At 44.2% G+C, this 21,628-nt stretch overlaps 1 protein-coding gene across 6 annotated transcripts in view; it reads left to right on the top strand.

Annotated features, from left to right (window-relative positions):
- The window catches only part of clip2 (CAP-GLY domain containing linker protein 2), an 84,375-nt gene that overhangs the window by 57,462 nt on the left and 5,285 nt on the right, over window positions 1-21,628 (top strand). Inside the window, exons 6-17 of one of the 6 annotated variants that reach the window (XM_014197855.2) lie at window positions 143-340; window positions 2,303-2,406; window positions 5,062-5,122; window positions 5,553-5,648; window positions 8,779-8,829; window positions 9,611-9,994; window positions 10,149-10,736; window positions 11,108-11,165; window positions 11,380-11,463; window positions 12,047-12,203; window positions 19,000-19,159; window positions 19,712-19,903. In XM_014197855.2, the coding sequence (XP_014053330.2) occupies window positions 143-340; window positions 2,303-2,406; window positions 5,062-5,122; window positions 5,553-5,648; window positions 8,779-8,829; window positions 9,611-9,994; window positions 10,149-10,736; window positions 11,108-11,165; window positions 11,380-11,463; window positions 12,047-12,203; window positions 19,000-19,159; window positions 19,712-19,903 (2,133 nt within the window). Of the gene's footprint in view, window positions 1-142; window positions 341-2,302; window positions 2,407-5,061; window positions 5,123-5,552; window positions 5,658-8,778; window positions 8,830-9,610; window positions 9,995-10,148; window positions 10,737-11,107; window positions 11,166-11,379; window positions 11,464-12,046; window positions 12,204-18,999; window positions 19,160-19,711; window positions 19,904-21,628 lie in introns of all 6 variants that reach the window. The other 5 variants (XM_014197854.2, XM_014197857.2, XM_014197856.2 and 2 more) reach the window with 5 other exon arrangements.

Raw genomic sequence — 21,628 nt, 5'->3', positions numbered from 1 at the left:
TAAACTGAGTATGTATCTATTTGTTCATGTGTACCGCTGCAAGACACATTTCCTCTAATCCCATCTCCTTCTCTGCCTCCCTTCCTCTACCTTCTTTCCTCACTTCTTCCTTCTCTCACTCCATTATTCTCCCCCTCCATAGCTCACGGAGACGTCGTCGCGCTATGCCCGCAAGATCTCTGGCACCACTGCGCTGCAGGAGGCCCTGAAGGAGAAACAGCAGCACATCGAGCAGCTGCTGGCCGAGCGGGACCTGGAGCGGGCCGAGGTGGCCAAGGCCACCAGCCACATCTGTGAGGTAGAGAAGGAGCTCAACGCCCTCAAGGCCCAGCACCTGCAGGTAGGCAGTAGCCTGAGTGCCAGTCTGTTTTGGATTTATTTGGACTGAAAATAGTTGGGTGTAGTGGAGCAGGTGTGTAATGCTGTACATCCCTGGAACTGACTGACACACGAATGTCTGCATGCACATGTACACATGTACAGTACACACACATACAAACATGTTCACACTCATGCAAGCAAATAAATCAAAACACACCACACACACATATACACATTTACTTAGTCTATACTGTACTTAGCCTTGTTTACTAGACTCATAGAGGTACTAGCCTGTGAATAATGGTTCGCCTGGAGATCTGCATCGTTCATAAACAAGCCCGAGCCTCAAATTCATGAAGCAATTCAAAGTGGAATGTTATCTTCCATGATGTCTCTTTGCTAGACAAGGTGCACACTCGTTTTGCATTGCCCTAGGTGGTTGGAGATTTCACTAATGCAAAACGAATGTGGCCAAGGGAAGCAAGTCCAGTGCTCTGAACCAATCAGGTGACAGTGTTTATAGCAGAAACAGAGAAGATCTTGGCCTTGGGCTAGCCATACCAAAGTTTATGTCTCCCATCATGCTGTGTCAAAGGCACACGGCTAGGAAATAAACTAGCGTTTATTTCACTAGAATGTTTAGAGAATTTCATATTTTTCCCTAGAAAGACCATAGCAAGACAGTGGCAATGGCAAAGCATTAAATAGCATGCCACACAAACCTTTCTTGTACGTGATTCACGAAAACATTAAAACTGTGATGACTGTGTGAAACAGAGCGCTGGAAGAATGTTGTTTTGCCTTACAAGGAAAGTATTTGGTCTATTGGTTTATTCAGATCCCCATTAGATGTTACATTAGCAACAACAGCTACTCTTCCCAGGGCCCACTGCATGTTGAGTCTGATTCCAGATCTGTTTGACCTGCTATTGCACATTGGCCATAGGAATTGGCAGCACACCACAAAGAGATCTGGGACCAGCATGTTGTTATGTAATGTAGGTTGGCCTGACAAAGATTGTTTTTGTTTTGTTTTGTTCAGAATGTGTGATAACGATGGTACAGTGATGACAGTGTGGCTGCTTCCAAAAGGCCCCATATGGTGCATTACGTTACACCAGAGCCCTATGGGTGCGAGTATGTTGTGTGCAGTGACTGGGGTATTTGAAATGGCATCATTTCCCCTACATAGTGCACTACAAAGGGAATAGGGTACCATTTCAGATGCATGCTGTAACTGTCACTGCATGCTATCACCCACTCTGTGGCTCAGCCAGGGAATTGTCCTAAATTAGTCTGCCATTAGTCTGCCCATATTGATGAGTCAATGGCTGGGCTCTTGACTGCAATAAGAGTGCATATTTAAATTTAAATCCAGAATGACTTACAGCAGCAATTAGGGTTAAGTGCCTCGCTCAAGGCCAAAGACAGATTTTTCACATATCAGTCAGACACACAGTATGAATCTGTACTGTACATTAAGCATTGTCCAGGACTAAAAAGCATTCTCAATGGTGATGTTCCAATGAAAGAATGGTATTGTAGTAGTGTGTGCTGTAAATCCTTGGAACTGAATGATGCGCACACACACACACTTAGCCTTTACTGTACTTAGTGTTGCTTACCAGACTCATAGCGCTACTTACCTGTCAAGAAAGCATCTCTAATGTGCTCTGGTTCGTCCGGGGATTTGCGTCAAGTAATTCTCCATTGAAAGGGCTTTTTTGGTCAAGGACTAAACTTGTCCCGGAAACCGACCCTTATTGTATAATCTACAGACTTGACAAAGAAGTCTACTCAATTTGACAATGAAAACATGATTAATTTAATCAATGTTTCTGTTACTATTGTCACTGCACATGTGAACCAGGCCTAAATTAGTAGGGGTAAGTGTTTGTCTACTTACTGAGCACTTGTCAAATCACTCTTGGTGATAGCATGGTACACTTCATCACTGATATTGTTTTTTCTCTGATTACAGTATGTCACAGAGACGGAGAGCAACCTCCATCAAGTCAAAACTCTGTTGGCCAGCACTCAGAAGGACAAAGTAGAGCTAGCCAATCAGCTTGAAGAAGAGAAAAGGTACAATGTTGGGGATTTCTATGGAGTAATCTGGCTGGTTTGTCCTTGTTAGGGCAATCATTTGTGAACAAGATGTGGCACATAAATATATAAATACTACATTTCACAGAGCAATTTAATATCCTATTTTAATATAGGTATTCCTATTCAATATCCTGTTGTCATAAAATAAAAATATGACAACAGGATATTATTATTGCCTTAGACCTTATTCACATCTTGGTCATTGAAACCAATGCAAAAACCTTCCTGTGACCTGTAGATTTGTATTTTATTTATTTCACCTTTATTTAACCAGGTAGGCAAGTTGAGAACAAGTTCTCATTTACAATTGCGACCTGGCCAAGATAAAGCAAAGCAGTTCGACAACATACAACAACACAGAGTTACACATGGGGTGAAACAAATATACAGTCAATAATACAGTAGAAAAATAAGTCTATGTACAATGTGAGCAAATTAGGTGAGATAAGGGAGGTAAAGGCAAAAAAGTCCATGGTGGCAAAGTAAATACAATATAGCAAGTAAAACACTGGAATGGTAGATTTGTAGTAGAATAAAGTGCAAAGTAGAAATAGAGATAATAGGGTGCAAAGGAGCAAAATAAAATAAATAAATACAGTAGAGGAAGGGGTAGTTGTTTGGGCTAAATTATAGATAGGCTATGTACAGGTGCAGTGATCTGCTCTGACAGCTGGTGCTTAAAGCTAGTGAGGGAGGTAAGTGTTTCCAGTTTCAGAGAAACAGATTAATACCTACACTCTAAAACAGAATCCATTTGGGGTACTAAGAAGAACATTTCTAGCTCATTGTCATTGTCATATGCCCTGTTTTTGAAAGACACAACCGTTTATTAGCTAGCCGCTAGGGTTAGGCGGTATCCAGATGTTCATACCGTTTCTGTACCATACCGCGGTAAACGGTATTACCGAATGTGCACAAAACTGTTTAGTCAACAGGGATCTTGCTCCAGGAGGGGATTGAATGTCTTTGCTGTAACCAAGAAGCTTGATCTTGACATCTAGCCACTTAGCTAGCAAGTTAGCAAACCAAATGCATAGTATCTTAGATTTCTTATACACTGAACAAAAATATAAACGCAACATGTAAAGTGTTGCTCCCATGTTTTATGAGCTGAAATAAAAGATCCCAGAAATGTTCCATATACACAAAAAGCTTATTTCTCTAAAATGATGTGCACAAATTTGTTTACATCCCTGCTAGTGAGCATTTCTCTTTTGCCAAGATAATCCATCCACCTGACAGGTGTGGCATATCAAGAAGCTGATTAAATAGCATGATCATTACACAGTGCCCCTTGTGCTGGGGACTATAAAAGGCCACTCTAAAATGTGCAGTTTTGTCACACAGCACAATGCCACAATGTCTCAAGTTTTGAGGGAGCGTGCAATTGGCATACTGACTGCAGGAATGTCCACCAGAGCTATTGCCAGAGAATGTATTGTTCATTTCTCTACCATAAGCCGCCTCCAACGTCGTTTTTAGAGAATTTGGCGAATTTGGCAGTACGTCCAACTGGCCTCCCAACTGCAAACCACGTGCATGGCATCATGTGGGTGAGCGGTTTGCTGATGTCAACATTGTGAACAGAGTTCCCTGTGGTGGTGGTGGGGTTATGGTATGGGCAGACATAAGCTACAGACAATGAACACAATTGCATTTTATTGATGGCAATTTGAATGGACAGAAATACAGTGATGAGATCCTGAGGCCCATTGTGAGGCCCATTTTTTTAAAGGTATCTGTGACCAACAGATGCATATCTGTACTCCCAGTCATGTGAAATCCATAGATTAGGGCCTAATGAATTTATTTCAATTGACTGATTTCTTCATATGAACCTTAACTCAGTAAAATCTTTGAAATTGTTGCATGTTGCCTTTATATTTTTGTTCAGTATAGTTATAAGCTGTGGCGTAGCATGTGCCCCCCCCCCAAACAAAAAACAGTATTGAAAATCATAAACGGTATAATCTCCCAACCTACTAGCAGCACTAGCTGTCTATGGAACGTTCAGCTGTGAATAAGGTATATAGGGAGCCATTTGAGAGGCATCCATGGTTGTCTGTGCTGTGATCAGACCTGGGCCAAATACGTATGTCAAACACTTTCACATACTTGAAGTGAGCTTGATTTAGCCTGTCCAGTTTTCAAGGTGGGAGGATTTTGCACTTTTGGGACTATTCCATTGGTTCCATTGCACTGGTCATCCTCAATCAAGTGTACTTCAAGAGATTGAATTTACATACTGTATGCAGTTTTTTAAGTGGGCCAATGCTTTCCTGTACAGAGTACTGAATCCGACTCAAATGTTCTACTGCTGGAGTATCGGCACCTTTTAAAGAACATTCGCTCTAATATGAGTACTGTCACCCAAAATGGTGTCACCCTATTTTGTTCCACTTCAATCACTGACCATATATATTTGACCCAGGTGTGTTCCTGTGGCACAGTTGGTAAGAGTGGCGCTAGCAAAGCCAAGGTCGTTGGATTTAATTTCCACAGGACTCAAATATGAATGCCAAAATTGTATGCAGTCACTACTGTAAATTGCTTTGAATGAAAGCCTTTGTCGGGTTGTGATGCTCTTCTGTGGCACTTCCCTGACACCTAGTGGCCAATGTGTTATTACAGGAAAGTGGAAGACCTTCAGTTCAGAGTGGAGGAGGAGTCCATCACCAAAGGAGACCTTGAGGTATTTGTCTACCGTTTGGTAAAAAGCTTAGATAAACAGTTTGATAAACGTGTTTTGAAGGGATGAGAATGTGTGTTTATAAGATTACTTTAGCAAAAGTGATCAAATTTGTCTCTTCCTATAGTGCAATGTGAAAGCTATTAATTAAAGAGTAGTAGGCTAATAACAACACAGTTATGCTAGAGTGACCAAAAGGCTGTGCCAAACATTTAGCGAGTCAAACAGTAAGTGAGCAAAGACAGACAGAGGGACATTTCACATTTTCAGTGTTTCTGTCTGTAAAATGTCTCATCCTTCAATCTGTTGACTGCTGTTACAGAGAATCCCATGTGATGTGTATTTCACACGTCTCTTCAACCTGTACAGGTTTCTGTCCTTCTATGTCTTTTTTTCCACCTCCTGTCTCTCCTTTCTCTCTCCCTCTCTGTAGACTCAGACGAAATTGGAGCATGCCCGTATTCGGCAGCTTGAGCAGAATCTGTTCCTCGAAAAGTCGAGAGCAGAAAAGCTTCAGAAAGAATTAGAGGTGAAGCGGGTAAATGGAAAAGCTAGCCCAGCCTAGAGCTCCTGCCTGTATCCATTTTACTTTGCGCTTTTCCATTGTATCTTTTGTTTTGGTTGCAGTGGGACTTGAACACAAGTCCTTGTCATTCCTGTCCAGCACCTGTCTCCAAAGGTCCCCAAACTCAGTCACTCATACAGAAAATACTATGTCTGTTACGTCATCAAACGGCATAGACTACAATCAGAATGTGGTGCCATTGCCCTGATTTATGTATCAAGGATGCTCTGTACAGATGCCTAGAACATGACATTAGGTTTCATGTTGCGAGAAACAAATTGCATAAGTGTTACCTGAATCGATTATTTAATTGAGATGAATGAATGAATGAATGAATGAATGAATGAATGTACATTCTGGTATAAGAATTGAGAAAACAACAATGTTGCTACATATATATAAATTGTGGAATACTAGATCTGTATTAGTCAACTCTGGTAAATCCCCCTAATTGAATTGTCCTCATGGTCTCTATTGCACAAATTATGTTCACATTTTTCTGCTATCAAAGTGTGAGTCATCGTAATGGGAAAACCACTCCATCTCTCTCTGGCTGCGTCTCAAATGGCACCCTATTTCCTATTGTGCACTACTTTTGACCAGAGCCATATGAGCCCTGTTCAAAAGCAGTGCACTCTATAAGGAAATAGGGTGCCTGAGACACAGCCTCTATCTAATCTCGCTTGGCTCTCAGCCCCACTCCTACTCGGTTTCCCATTAGCTGTAGTGTCAGAGTGTTGGAGACCACTCACTCGGCCCTGGATGTAGTCTCGAGTTTTCAACTCTCATCTGCAGCGATCACTTTTTCCTCATTCCTTTTGCTGCTCACTCGCAAAATCTTGTTAGATTTCTCAGGGTGCACTGCTGGAGCGGTTGTCAGCTGTAGTCAGCTTTGTTTCCACTGTTGAGGTCATAATTTTGTGTTAGAATTAGCACAAATGTCACACTTCCATTGAAGTTCTGCTGAGGACCAAAATGTTGTCTTATACAGTTATATAGTAATATATACACAGGGGCCAGTTTATTAGGTACACTACCCTGTTCATGAAAATGGTTCGCTCCTACAGTGAGTCACATGGCCGTGGCTTGCTATATAAATCAAGCAGACAGGCATTGAGGCATTCAGTTACTGTTCGTTGAATGTTAGAATGGGCAAAAGGAGTGACCTAAGCGACTTTGGGCGTGGTATGATCGTCGATGCCAGGCACGCCGGTTCCAACATCTCAGAAACGTCCGGCCTTAAAAACGCACAACACTGTCTAGGGTTTACCGAGAATGGTGCAACAAACAAAAAAACATCCAGTCAACGACACTCCTGTGGGTGAAAACAGCTTGTTGATGAAAGGTCGAAGGAGAATGGCAAGAATCATGTAAACTAACAGGTGAGCCACAAACAGGCAAATAACGTCAGAGTACAACAGCGGTGTGTAGAGTGGCATCTCGGAATGCACAACTTGTTGATCCTTGTCACGAATGGGCTATTGCAGCAGACGACCACACCGGGTTCCACTCCTATCAGCCTAAAATAAAAAGAAGTGGCTCCAGTGGGCACGTGATCACCAACACTGGACAATTGAGGAGTGGAAAAACACTGCCTGGTCCGACGAATCCCGGTTCGTCATGCTGATGGCAGAGTCAGAATTTTGCGTAAGCAGCAGTCCATGGCCCCATCATGCCTGATTTCAACAGTACAGACTGGTGGCAGTGGTGCAATGGTGTGGGGAATGTTTTCCTGGCACACGTAAGGTCCCTAGATACCAATTGAGCAACGTTTCCATGCCCCAAAGGATTCTGGCTGTTCTGGAGGCAAAGGGTCCGACCCAGTACTATACTGAACAAAAATATAAATGCAACATGCAACAACTTCAACTATTTAATTTAAGGAAATCAGTAAATTTAAATACATTTATTAGGCCCTAATCTATGGATTTCACATTACTGGGCAGGGGTGCAGCTATGGGTGGGCCTGGGAGGGCTTAGACCCACCCACTGGGGAGCCAGGCCAGCCAATCAGAATTAGTTTTTCCCAAAAGGGATTTATTACAGACAGAAATACTCCTGTGTTTCATCAGCTGTCCGGGTGGCTCGTCTCAGATGATCCTGCAGATGAAGAAGCCGAATGTGGAGGTACTGGGCTTGCGTGGTTACACATGGTCTGCGGTTATGAGGCCTGCCAAAATTGATTTACTGACAAATTCTCTAAAATGACGGAGGTGGCTTATGGTAAAGAAATTAACATTCAATTCTCTGGCAACAGCTCTGGTGGATATTCCTGCAGTCAGAATGCCAATTACATCCTCCTGTAAAACTTGAGACATCTGTGGCATTGTGTTGTGTGACAAAACTGTAACTCTCGTCGTTTGTAGTTGAAGAAGTGGACCGTAGCGTGGTAAGTGAACACGATTATTTATTTTCATGAAACAGTCAAACAAAATAACAAAAGGGAAAAACGAAAACGCACAGTTCCGTCAGGCACATAAGCTAAACAGAAAATAACCTCCCACAAAACTCAGGTGGAAAACAGGCTGCCTAAGTATGATTCCCAATCAGAGACAACGATAGACAGCTGCCTCTGATTGGGAACCACACTCGCTCAAAAACAAAGAAATAGAAAACATAGATATTCCCACCCGAGTCACACCCTGACCTAACCAAACATAGAGAATAAATAAGATCTCGAAGGTCAGGGCGTGACAGTACACCCCCCCCAAGGTGCGGACTCCGGCCGCAAACCTGAACCCATAGAGGAGGGTCCGGGTGGGCATCTCTGGTGCGGGACGCCGATCCCTCTCCGCTTGGGGCTCCCCCCACTTTCGTGGAACCGGACCGTGGATCGTCGCTGGAGGCTCCGGACCCTGGATTGTCGCCGGAAGCTCCGGACTGGGAACCCCCGCTGGAGGCTCAGCTCTTGAAACATGGGATCAACACTTTACATGTTGCGTTTATATTTTTGTTCAGTATAAATGGGTGTACCTAATAAACTGGCCACTGAGTGTATAACTATACAATCGTTTTGTGGTGAGACACAAGGCTAAGACAGCACAGTTGGGTCGTGAATGTTATATAGAGCTACAAATACTGCTTATACCTACAGGGAAGGCGCAGACTTGATGCGGCACCCTTGAGGTTGGATAAAAGAACCAAGGTGAAACAAAATGGACTCGTCGTTTCGTTCGGCTCTGCTTATCTGCTAAGCTATCTAAACTGTTTGATTCTCAATTGTCTATTGTTGACCACGTGGATCTTACACAGTCAATCTTGCATTTTTCTTGGACTTAATTATTGTCTGAATGCTATTAGGGAACTTTCTGTTAACTCGTTTTCCTAGAAACCGATCAACTGTAGAGTTGCGTTTCTCTCAATGGCCACATTAACATACTATGCATTGCTTGCCATCAGGTCTGCTTGGTCAAACATGGAGTTCAGTCATTTTAATTGGATGTTTGTAAATGTCACACTTTAATTACTATGTGTGCTCCTAGTGATTGCCTATCTATGTGTAGTGTTATGTCTGGGGTTTGCTATGGGCTTTGTGCTTCTGCCTGGCTTCTAGAGTGAGACACCTGCAGAGAATGGCTTGCTTTCCCTTTCATTTTCCTTACAAACTTCATCTCATATGTTGCACTGCACTTGCTGATTTAAAAGCTCTACTTGTTTTTTTACATCTGCGAACAAAGGATTTCCTCAAACCAAGGAATTTCATCTGTATTCTACAGGCCCAGCTTGTACGCTCATATGATTCTCAATATGCCTCTTTTCCTTTGGCATGCATGCTCTAGTCAAGCATTTTATCGAAACGATTTATGCTTGAATGATGTCATCCTGGAATGACATCACCACGCTACGGGAAAGACACCCCTGTCGGTTTCGTTAATGACAAACCACGTTACGGCAATGAAGTGCTCTCTCTCTCTCTCCCTCCACAGCAAAGCACAGTTGAGGAGAAGAGCCACGTAATGCAGCTGGAGGAGGAGCTGGCCCTGCGGCAGGCCGAGATCGAGGAGCTCCAGGTCCAGCTCAGGGACCCAGACTCTCACCCCAACACGGCCGAGGACGGGTACACCATCCAGGGGCTGGTGGCCCAGTCGGAGACCTTCCTGCTCCGGGAGCAGCTTTTGACAGCGGGTCGGGAACACCACAAGGAGAGCAGCCAGCTGAGGGAGAAGTACGAGGCGGCAGTGGCGGCGGGCCAGGAGGAGACAAACAGACTAAAAGCCACGGTGGACAAACAGAGCCAGGAGATCATCGATTTGAAGCAGAGAGTCCAGCAGGCCACTACAGAGAATATGGAGATGATGGACAACTGGAAGGTGAGAGGCACTGTTCTCTTTTATTTTTATATTAAAATCTTCCTCACACCAACAATTTGGCCTCTCTCACTCTCCTTTTCTCTCTTTTACTCTGTGTGTGTGCATGGGTGTGTCTTTTAGTATTAATAATCGTGTATCCCCTCCTCTCCTCAAGGTCAGGCTGGACACCCTGGTCAACGACCACCAGCGCTCTTTGGAGGACCTGAAGACCTCGCTATCCAGCCAGAACAGCTCGGCTGAGGGCCAAGAGCAGGACCCTCAGGAGCTGAGGACCACCCTGGAAAGTCTGCGCATGGAGCACCAGTTGGAGCTGGAGAACCTCAAGGCCAGGCACGAGATTGAGGCGGCTGTGCTGGCCAAGGAGCGTGAGGATCTGCGCTCCCGCCTGCAGGACGCCAAGGATCAGCTGGGCGAGAGCAGCCAGAATGGGAAGAACCAGGCCCAGACGGAAGCCAGGAGCAACCAGCTGACCCTGGAGCTGAGAGATGCCCGGGAGGAGCTCCAGAAGGCCCAGCTGCGGGTAGGCGAGGTGGAGAGGCTGCAGGGAGAGAAGGACGGGGCCCAGGATGAGCTCCGGGAGCGCCTTGAGCTGGCTGAGAAGAAGATGGTGGACTATGAGGCCCTGCAGAAAGCTGAGGCCCAGAGTAGGGCCGAGCTCCACAGCCTGGAGGAAAAGCTGAGGGTGACTGAGAACCGACTGCAGGCGGTGCAGGATGACCACCACATGCCACAAGATGCCAACGTGAGTCCTCCAGGGAATAGCTGTGGTAGCATTAGTTGTAGATGCTATGCTGTGGTCCATATGAGATTAGAGTCCTTTGACTCAACTATAAAATTAACTAAGGTTGCGTTTAGAGTGGAACTAAAGCCCCTATTCATGTGATCTAATGCTAGCTACTTTTCACAGTCAGTATTAGAGAGCACTTTTCACAGTCAGTATTAGAGAGCACTTTCTAGAAACACTCTTTACACTAGTAAATAATATCACTTCCACATGATATCCATGCATTTCTACTTCCTTGTGTGTTTCCACATCTTTGCCCTCAATAAACAAATGAAGCACGGAGTTGTCATGGATTTGCTTTTTAACTCTCCATTCTGTCTCCCACTCAGGTTATAGAAAATAATGACATCTCAGAGGAGAAGATTAAGCTAAAACAGAATGTTGAAGGTATCGTAAATGTTAACCTAGTTAATTAAGTTGTGTTGTTACTGTACACATATTTTTATGTAAATTAGAATGGTTTTAAAGACCCTTAAAACAAACGTGTTATAGTAAAGTATTTCAAATGTCAGACCTCTGTAGGCTTTTGATTGTACTTTGAGGACATTGCATAGTTAGATTCCAAGGTTTTTGACCAACGGTGGTTTCACGTTTCTTTCAGAAACTATGGAGAACCTGACCAAAAGAGAAAAAGAGTTCTCCACTCTCACGTCACAGTTTGATGCCCTCAAATCACAGATAACTGGTAAATTATGCTGCTACAACTGATGAAGATTTGAGTGGTCCAAACGTTGTCAAATAAATTCCCATGGGAGCATTGAATGCAGTTTTAGTTAAAGGAATACCGTGGGATTTTGGCAATGCACAAGATACTCAGACTTCCAGTAATTGTGCTAACGCTAGTTAGCATTGGCTCGCGAAACTACCTCCAACTTCCTTCATACTGGACACAGAGACATGAAAATGTTATCTGCAAGTTCATCCCAAAGTATCCCTTTAACATTGTTTGATATACAGCACCTGCTCTGTGCGTATGTAATCTCTTTTCTATTTATGATATTTTGCACTCTATGAATGTCTTGATAAAGAGTGAATGTGTCGTATTTGTCAACTACATGTACAGTAAGTATTTGGTTGCCTGAGATTGAATGTTCACTCAAACATATTGCATGGAAAAAAATGTAATCCCTGAATTATGAAACTTGTATAAAAATTGTCACTGACTGGCAACTGAATATACATATCCAAAGCTCCGACACTGCAGCACTGTTTGGTTCAAACTTAACATTTAACTCTAAATCCTTCTCCAACCTGTCTTGGTCCACCAGCCTTGGAGGGCAAAGTTCGCTCAGGTGAGAAGAAGGCTGACACCCTGGTCAAGGAGAAGATGCGCCTGGAGGCCGACCTTGAGTCCGTGACCAAGAAGTCCCATGATGCATCGGGACAGCTGGTCGTCATTAGCCAGGAGTTACTGAAGAAGGAGAGGTAATTTAACAGAGAGAGAGAAAGAGAGATAACACTTGATTTTCCACCACAGCGCAGAATTTTCACAGCAGCCCACCCACTGCTACAAGAGAGAACTTACATTCCTCTGAAGGAGATGAGATGTTTGATAAAGCATGTGAAACCGCCCCCACTCTTTAGATATACAGAATTTTCTTCTAGAATCTTGCATTTTCAAAGACTGACGAAACAGTCGCAACTCATCTTTGTTATATGCAGTCACTAGATGTACACTAGACATCTGTTTTATGAGGATCAACCTACTTAGGTTAAAAGCTGTTAATGTAATGGAGATAATTAGCCTGATTAAAAGTAGGGCCAAAAGGCCTTTTTACCCTTCAAATCAATGCATTGACATGGCTGTTTAATGTGTCTGTGTGTAGCTGATGTAGAAGAGTCAGGCGCTGGACAGCAGATATGAGTAATGTCGCAATTTTACTCAATAAATAATACAATACACATCAATAATACCAAGGCCACAAATACGGACCGCAATACAATAAACAATCACTCACAAACAAACATGGGGAACAGAGGGTTAAATAATGAACAAGTAATTGGGGGATTGAAACCAGGTGTGTAAGACAAAAACAAAACAAATGGAAAATGAAAAGTGGATCGGCGATGGCTAGAAGGCCGGTGACGTCGACCGCTAAATGCCGCCCGAACAAGGAGAGGGACCGACTTCGGCGGAAGTCGTGACAGGCTGATAATTCTATGTTACTCTAAGGTGTTTAGCGAGATTACGCACAGCACTTAGTAAATTTAGGCCTGGAAATATAAGCTAAAATGAATTAAAAAGACAATAATGCAACATGAGGTACCTCAGTGACTCTTCAGTCACCTAAGTTTGCAGTATTTGACCGTGTCACCTGCCTTTCATGGATAAAAAATAATATCTATTTGCTGTAGTGTTAAGATTTCCCTTCAATGGAACTAATGGGCCTAGCCCAAACCATGAAAAACAGCCCCAGACCATTATTCCTCCTCCACCCAACTTTACAGTTGGCACTATGCATTGGGGCCGGTAGTGTTCTCCTGGCATCCTCCAAACCCAGATTTGTCCGTCAGACTGCCAGATGGTGAAGCGTGATTCATCACTTCAGAGAACGCTTTTCCACTGCTCCAGAGCCCAATGGCGGCGAGCTTTACACCACTCCAGCCGACGCTTGACAGTGGCTTGTGTGCGGCTGTTCTACCATGGAAACCCATTTCATGATGCTCCCGACGAACAGTTCTTGTGCTGACTGCTTCCAGAGGCAGTTTGGAACCGAGGACAGACTATTTTTACGTGCTACGCACTTCAGCACTCGGCAGTCCCGTTCTATGAACTTGTGTGGCCTACCACTTTGCGGCTGAGCCGTTGTTGCTCCTAGACGTTTCCACTTCACAATAACAGCATTTATTGTTGACTGGGGCAGCTCTAGCAGGGCAGAAATTTGAGCAAACTGACATGTTCGAAAGGTGGCATTCTATAACGGTGCTATGTTGATAGTCACTGAGCTCTACAATGTTTTTCTATGGAGAATGCATGGCTGTGTGCTCGATTTTATACACCTGTCAGCAAAATGTGTGGCTGAAATAGCCAAATCCACTCATTTGAAGGGGTGTCCACATACTTTTGTTTGTATATACAGTACCAGTCAAAAGTTTGGACGCTCCTATTAATTCAAGGGTTTTTCATAATTTTTGCTATTTTCTACATTGTAGAATAGTAGTGAAGACATCCAAACTATGAAATAACACATATGGAATCATGTAGTGACCAAAAAAGCGTTACATTATTCAAAGTAGACACCCTTTTCCTTGACAGCTTTACACACTCTTGGCATTCTCTCAACCAGCTTCATGAGGAATGTTTTTCCAACCGTCTTCAAGGAGTTCCCACATATGCTGAGCACTTGTTGGCTGCTTTTCCTTCACTCTGCGGTCCAACTCATCCAAAACCATCTCAATTGGGTTGAGGTCGGGTGATTGTGGAGGCCAGGTCATCTGATGCAGCACTCCATCACTCTCCTTCTTGGTAAAATTGCCCTTACACAGCCTGGAGGAGTGTTTTGGGTTATTGTTCTGTTGAAAAACAAATTATAGTCCCCCATTGCGCAAACCAGAAGGGATATCGCTGCAGAATGCTGTGGTAGCCATGCTGGTTAAGTGTGCCTTGAATTCTAAATAAATCACTGACAGTGTCACCAGCAAAACACCATCACACCTCCTCCTCCATGCTTCACGGCGGGAACCACACATGCGGAGATCATCCATTCACCTACTTTGCATCTTACAAAGACATGGCGGTTGGAACCAAATATCTCAAATTTGGACTCATCAGACCAAAGGACAGATTTCCACCGATCTAATGTCATGCTCATGTTTCTTGGCCCAAGCAAGTCTCTTCCTATTATTGGTGTCCTTTAGTAGTGGTTTCTTTACAGCAAATCTACCATGAAGGCCTGATTCACGCAGTCTCCTCCGAACAGTTGATGTTGAGATGTGCCTGTTACTTGAACTCTGTGAAGCATTTATTTGGGGTGTAACCTGAGGCTGGTAACTCTAATGAACTTATCCTCTGCAGCAGAGGTAACTCTGGGTCTTCCTTGAGAGCCAGTTTCATCATAGTGCTTGATGGTTTTTGCGATTGCACTCAAAGTTCTTGAAATTATCCGCATTGACTGACCTTCATGTCTTAAAGTAATGATGGACTGTCGTTTCTCTTTCCTTATTTCAGCTGTTCTTGCCATAATATGGACTTGGTCTTTTGCCAAACAGGGCTATCTTCTGTATACCAACCCTACCTTGTCACAACACAACTTATTGGCTCAAATGCATTAAGGAAAGAAATTCCACAAATTAACTTTTAACAAGGTATACCTGTTGATTGAAATGCATTGCAGGTGACTACCTAATGAAGCTGGTTGATAGAATGCCAAGAGTGTGCAAAGCTGTCTTCTGTATACTACCTCTACCTTGTCACAACACAACTAATTGGGTCAAATGCAAAAGCAGCCAACAAGTGCTCAGCATATGTGGCAACTCCTTCAAAACTGTTGGAAAAGCATTCCAGGTGAAGCTGGTTGAGAGAATGTCAAGAGTGTGCAAAGCTGTCATCAAGGCAAACGGTGGCTAATTTGAAGAATCTAAAATATACTTTCAGTTGTTTAACACTTTTTTGGTTACTACATGATTCCATATGTTATTTCGTAGTTTATATGTCTTCACTATTATTCTACAATGTAGAAAATAGTCAAAATAAAGAAAAACCCTTGAATGAGTAGGTGTGTACAAACGTTTGACTGGTACTGTGTGTGTGTGTGTGTATATATGTGTATATATATATACATGTGTGTGTATATATATATATATATATATATATATATATATATACATACATACATACATTCTGGGAAAAAGTATTTAGTCAGCCACCAATTGTGCACGTTCTCCCACTTAAAAAGATGAGAGAGGCCTGTAATTTTCATCATAGGTACACGTCAACTATGACAGACAAAATGAGAAAGAAAATTCCAGAAAATCACATTGTAGGATTTTTAATGAATTTATTTGCAAATTATGGTGGAAAATAAGTATTTGGTCACCTACAAACAAGCAAGATTTCTGGCTCTCACAGACCTGTAACTTCTTCTTTAAGAGGCTCCTCTATCCTCCACTCGTTACCTGTATTAATGGCACCTGTTTGAACTTGTTATCAGTATAAAAGACACCTGTCCACAACCTCAAACAGTCACAATCCAAACTCCACTATGGCCAAGACCAAAGAGCTGTCAAAGGACACCAGAAACAAAATTGTAGACCTGTACCAGGCTGGGAAGACTGAATCTGCAATAGGTAAGCAGCTTGGTTTGAAGAAATCAACTGTGGGAGCAATTATTAGGAAATGGAAGACATACAAGACCACTGATAATCTCCCTCGATCTGGGGCTCCACGCAAGATCCCACCCCGTGGGGTCAAAATGATCACAAGAACGGTGAGCAAAAATCCCAGAACCACACGGGGGGACCTAGTGAATGACCTGCAGAGAGCTGGGACCAAAGTAACGAAGCCTACCATCAGTAACACACTACGCCACCAGGGACTCAAATCCTGCAGTGCCAGACGTGTCCCCCTGCTTAAGCCAGTACATTTTCAGGCCCATCTGAAGTTTGCTAGAGAGCATTTGGATGATCCAGAAGAGGATTGGGAGAATGTCATATGGTCAGATGAAACCAAAATAGAACTTTTTGGTAAAAACTCAACTCGTCGTGTTTGGAGGACAAAGAATGCTGAGTTGCATCCAAAGAACACCATACCTACTGTGAAGCATGGGGGTGGAAACATCATGCTTTGGGGCTGTTTTTCTGCAAAGGGACGAGGACGACTGATCCGTGTAAAGGAAAGAATGAATGGGGCCATGTATCGTGAGATTTTGAGTGAAAACCTCCTTCCATCAGCAAGGGCATTGAAGATGAAACGTGGCTGGGTCTTTCAGCATGACAATGATCCCAAACACACCGCCCGGGCAACAAAGGAGTGGCTTCGTAAGAAGCATTTCAAGGTCCTGAAGTGGCCTAGCCAGTCTCCAGATCTCAACCCCATAGAAAATCTTTGGAGGGAGTTGAAAGTCCGTGTTGCCCAGCGACAGTCCCAAAACATCACTGCTCTAGAGGAGATCTGCATGGAGGAATGGGCCAAAATACCAGCAACAGTGTGTGAAAACCTTGTGAAGACTTACAGAAAACGTTTGACCTGTGTCATTGACAACAAAGGGTATATAACAAAGTATTGAGATAAACTTTTGTTATTGACCAAATACTTATTTTCCACCATAATTTGCAAATAAATGTATTAAAAATCCTACAATGTGATTTTCTGGATTTTTTTTCTTCTCATTTTGTCTGTCATTGTTGACGTGTACCTATGATGAAAATTACAGGCCTCTCTCATCTTTTTAAGTGGGAGAACTTGCACAATTGGTGGCTGACTAAATACTTTTTTCCCCCAATGTATATATATATATATATATATATATATATATATATACTGCTCAAAAAAATAAAGGGAACACTTAAACAACACATCCTAGATCTGAATGAAAGAAATAATCTTATTAAATACTTTTTTCTTTACATAGTTGAATGTGCTGACAACAAAATCACACAAAAATAATCAATGGAAATCCAATTTATCAACCCATGGAGGTCTGGATTTGGAGTCACACTCAAAATTAAAGTGGAAAACCACACTACAGGCTGATCCAACTTTGATGTAATGTCCTTAAAACAAGTCAAAATGAGGCTCAGTAGTGTGTGTGGCCTCCACGTGCCTGTATGACCTCCCTACAATGCCTGGGCATGCTCCTGATGAGGTGGCAGATGGTCTCCTGAGGGATCTCCTCCCAGACCTGGACTAAAGCATCCGCCAACTCCTGGACAGTCTGTGGTGCAACGTGTCATTGGTGGATGGAGCGAGACATGATGTCCCAGATGTGCTCAATTGGATTAAGGTCTGGGGAACGGGCGGGCCAGTCCATAGCATCAATGCCTTCCTCTTGCAAGAACTGCTGACACACTCCAGCCACATGAGGTCTAGTATTGTCTTGCATTAGGAGGAACCCAGGGCCAACCGCACCAGCATATGGTCTCACAAGGGGTCTGAGGAGCTCATCTTGATACCTAATGGCAGTCAGGCTACCTCTGTCGAGCACATGGAGGGCTGTGCGGCCCCCCAAAGAAATGCCACCCCACACCATGACTGACCCACCGCCAAACCGGTCATGCTGGAGGATGTTGCAGGCAACAGAACGTTCTCCACGGCGTCTCCAGACTCTGTCACGTCTGTCACGTGCTCAGTGTGAACCTGCTTTCATCTGTGAAGAGCACAGGGCGCCAGTGGCGAATTTGCCAATCTTGGTGTTCTCTGGCAAATGCCAAACGTCCTGCACGGTGTTGGGCTGTAAGCACAACCCCCACCTGTGGACGTCGGGCCCTCATACCACCCTCATGGAGTCTGTTTCTGACCGTTTGAGCAGACATGCACATTTGTGGCCTGCTGGAAGTCATTTTGCAGGGCTCTGGCAGTGCTTCTCCTGCTCCTCCTTGCACAAAGGCGGAGGTAGCGGTCCTGCTGCTAGGTTGTTGCCCTCCTACGGCCTCCTCCACGTCTCCTGATGTACTGGCCTGTCTCCTGGTAGCGCCTCCATGCTCTGGACACTACGCTCACAGACACAGCAAACCTTCTTGCCACAGCTCGCATTGATGTGCCATCCTGGATGAGCTGCACTACCTGAGCCACTTGTGTGGGTTGTAGACTCCGTCTCATGCTACCGCTAGAGTGAAAGCACCGCCAGCATTCAAAAGTGACCAAAACATCAGCCAGGAAGCATAGGAACTGAGAAGTGGTCTGTGGTCCCCACCTGCAGAACCACTCCTTTATTGGGGGTGTCTTGCTAATTGCCTATAATTTCCACCTGTTGTCTATTCCATTTGCACAACAGCATGTGAAATTTATTGTCAATATATATATACACGCTTTTATTAGCACAGCTCAATAAAGCATGTTCCTTGTATCGTCGATAGGTTTGGGTCATTGATGATGAAACAACTCTTAATCTAGCCTGGGTGCCAGTCTTTCTGCTCTCTTGCCAACTCCTTATGGAATTGTCATGCCAATGACAGCATTGGAGTTGGCAAGAGCACAATCAGTTCTGGGACCAGGCTAACCTGAATCAGGAAGGCAAGGGTAAATCTTAATGGTATTCTTTAGTGTATCGTCCTCTTGTTTCAGGAGTCTGAACGAGCTGAGGGTGTTACTGCTGGACTCCCCTCGCCACTCGCTTGGCCTGGACAGAGACCTGAGCCGAGAGGTGCACAAGGCGGAATGGAGGGTGAAGGAGCAGAAACTCCAGGATGACATCAAGACCCTGAGAGACAAACTGCTCCTGCTGGTGAGAGGGAGGGGGTTCTGGGAGATGTCAAGCACATTGCTGGCTCCGCCCGTCTTGAAGCACATCATGTGTCCATCAACCCAGGGTTATTCATTTGCAACCAAATGAAAGTAAACAGGACCAAACCGTGAGGAACGCTTGTTTTCGCTGCAAAACGTTTTGCTCCGGTGTGCACTAATAAAGTTTTGTTTGTTGTGTTTTCTGTTCACACACAGATGAAAGCTGGTCTAGCAGTAGAAAAGTCTACTTGATTAAGATTATAATAGTTTCTTATTCAAAGTGGATACAGTACATGGCTATTGTTTCATTCTTGTCTGTAAAAAAACAATGTGCTCCCTGTATTTATACTAAAGGCAGATCTAGCAATGATAGATGTAACCCTCCACATTTTTCCAGGAAGTGCTTTAATAACTAAACAGTGTTGTTCATTAGGGCAATAAAAGAAAACTATAAAATACAAGGTAGCCCCTTCCTGTTTCAATCCATTTTCTTTATTTTGGTGCCTAATGAACACCCAGTTGATTCCTACACGTGATATGTGTGTGTTCTCAGGGCAGGGAGAGGGGCTCGTCCCCAGACCACCGGCGCTACTCTATGCTGGACCCGTCGGCTCTGGACTCAGAGGTGACCCGTCTGCGCCAGCGGCTCCTGAGCACCGAGGAGGCCCTGAGGGGAGCCCTGGAGCACAACCAGGAAGTGGACCAGCTGGTGCAAGCCATGCGCACGCACCCAGACAAGACCCAGGTAAACAAGCTCAGGATCAGCTCTAGCTAGTACTTGTTTTGCCTTTTCCAGGACTGATTTTGTTGATTGTGGCCATTTAGAAAAAGAGTCGACTTCAGGGGTCTTCCGGCGCCGACAGAGATGGCCGCCTCGCTTCGCGTTCCTAAGAAACTATGCAGTATTTGTTTTTTTATGTATTATTATTATTATATATTTGTTACCCCAGGTAATCTTAGGTTTTATTACATACAGTCGGGAGGAACTATTGGATATAAGAGCAACGTCAACTCACCAACATTACAACCAGAAATACGACTTTCCCGAAGCGGATCCTCTGTTTTTGGCCTACCACCCAGGACAATGGATCGGATCCCTGCCAGCGACCCAAAACAACGACGCCGTTGAAGGGGCAGTCGGAGCGGTCTTCTGGTCAGGCTCCGTAGACGGGCACATCGCGCACCGCTCCCGAGCATACTACTCGCCAATGTCCAGTCTCTTGACAACAAGGTAGACGAAATCCGAGCAAGGGTTGCCTTCCAGAGAGACATCAGAGATTGTAACATTCTCTGTTTCACGGAAACATGGCTCACTCGAGACATGCTATCTGAGTCGGTACAGCCACCTGGTTTCTTCACGCATCGCACCGACAGAAACAAGCATCTCTCTGGTAAGAAGGGCGGGGGTGTATGCCTTATGATTAACGAGACGTAGTGTGATCATAACAATATAAAGGAACTCAAGTCCTTTTGTTCACCTGACTTAGAATTCCTCACTATCAAATGCCGACCGCATTATCTTCCAAGAGAATTCTCTTCGATCATAATCACAGCCGAGTACACCCCCCCCCCCCAAGCAGACACATCGATGGCCCTGAAAGAACTTCATTGGACTCTATGTAAACTGGAAACCACATATCCTGAGGCTGCATTTATTATAGCCGGGGATTTTAACAAGGTTTAATCTGAAAACAAGGCTCCCTAAATTTTATCAGCATATCGATTATGCTACCGGGGCTAGCAAAACCCTGTCATTGTTATTCTAACTTCCGCGACGCATATAAGGCCCTCGCCCGCCCTCCTTTCAGACAAGCTTACCACGACTCCATTTTGTTGCTTCCAGCCTATAGACAGAAACTAAAACAGGAAGCTCCCGCCCTCAGTTCTGTTCAACGCTGGTCCGACCAATCAGATTCCACGCTTCAAGATTGCTTCGATCACGTGGACTGGGATATGTTCCGCATTGCGGCGAACAATAACATTGACGAATACGCTGATTCGGTGTGCGAGTTCATTAACAAGTGCATCAGCGATATTGTACCCACAGCGTCTATTAAAACATTCCCAAACCAGAAACCGTGGATTGATGGCAGCATTTGCGCAAAACTGAACGCGCGAACCACTGCTTTTAATCAGGGCAAGGTGACCGGAAACATGACCGAATACAAACAGTGTAGCTATTCCCTCCAAGGCAATCAAACAAGCTAAGCGTCAGTACAGAGACAAAGTGGAGTCGCAATTCAATCGGCTCAGACACGAGAGTTATGTGGCAGGGTCTACAGTCAATCACGGACTACAAAAGAAAAACCAGCCCTGTCGCGGATCACGATGTCTTGCTCCCAGTCTGAACAGCTTTTTTGCTCGCTTTGAGGACAATACAGTGCTACTGACACGGCCCGATACCAAAACCTGCGGGCTCTCCTTCACTGTAGCCAACGTGAGTAAAACATTTAAACGTGTTAATCCTCGC

Source organism: Salmo salar, chromosome ssa04 (genome assembly GCF_905237065.1).
Source record: "Salmo salar chromosome ssa04, Ssal_v3.1, whole genome shotgun sequence".
Lineage (NCBI taxonomy): Eukaryota > Metazoa > Chordata > Actinopteri > Salmoniformes > Salmonidae > Salmo > Salmo salar.
The sequence above is the reverse complement of the archived record's forward strand: the minus strand, read 5'-3'. Positions and strand labels throughout refer to the sequence as shown.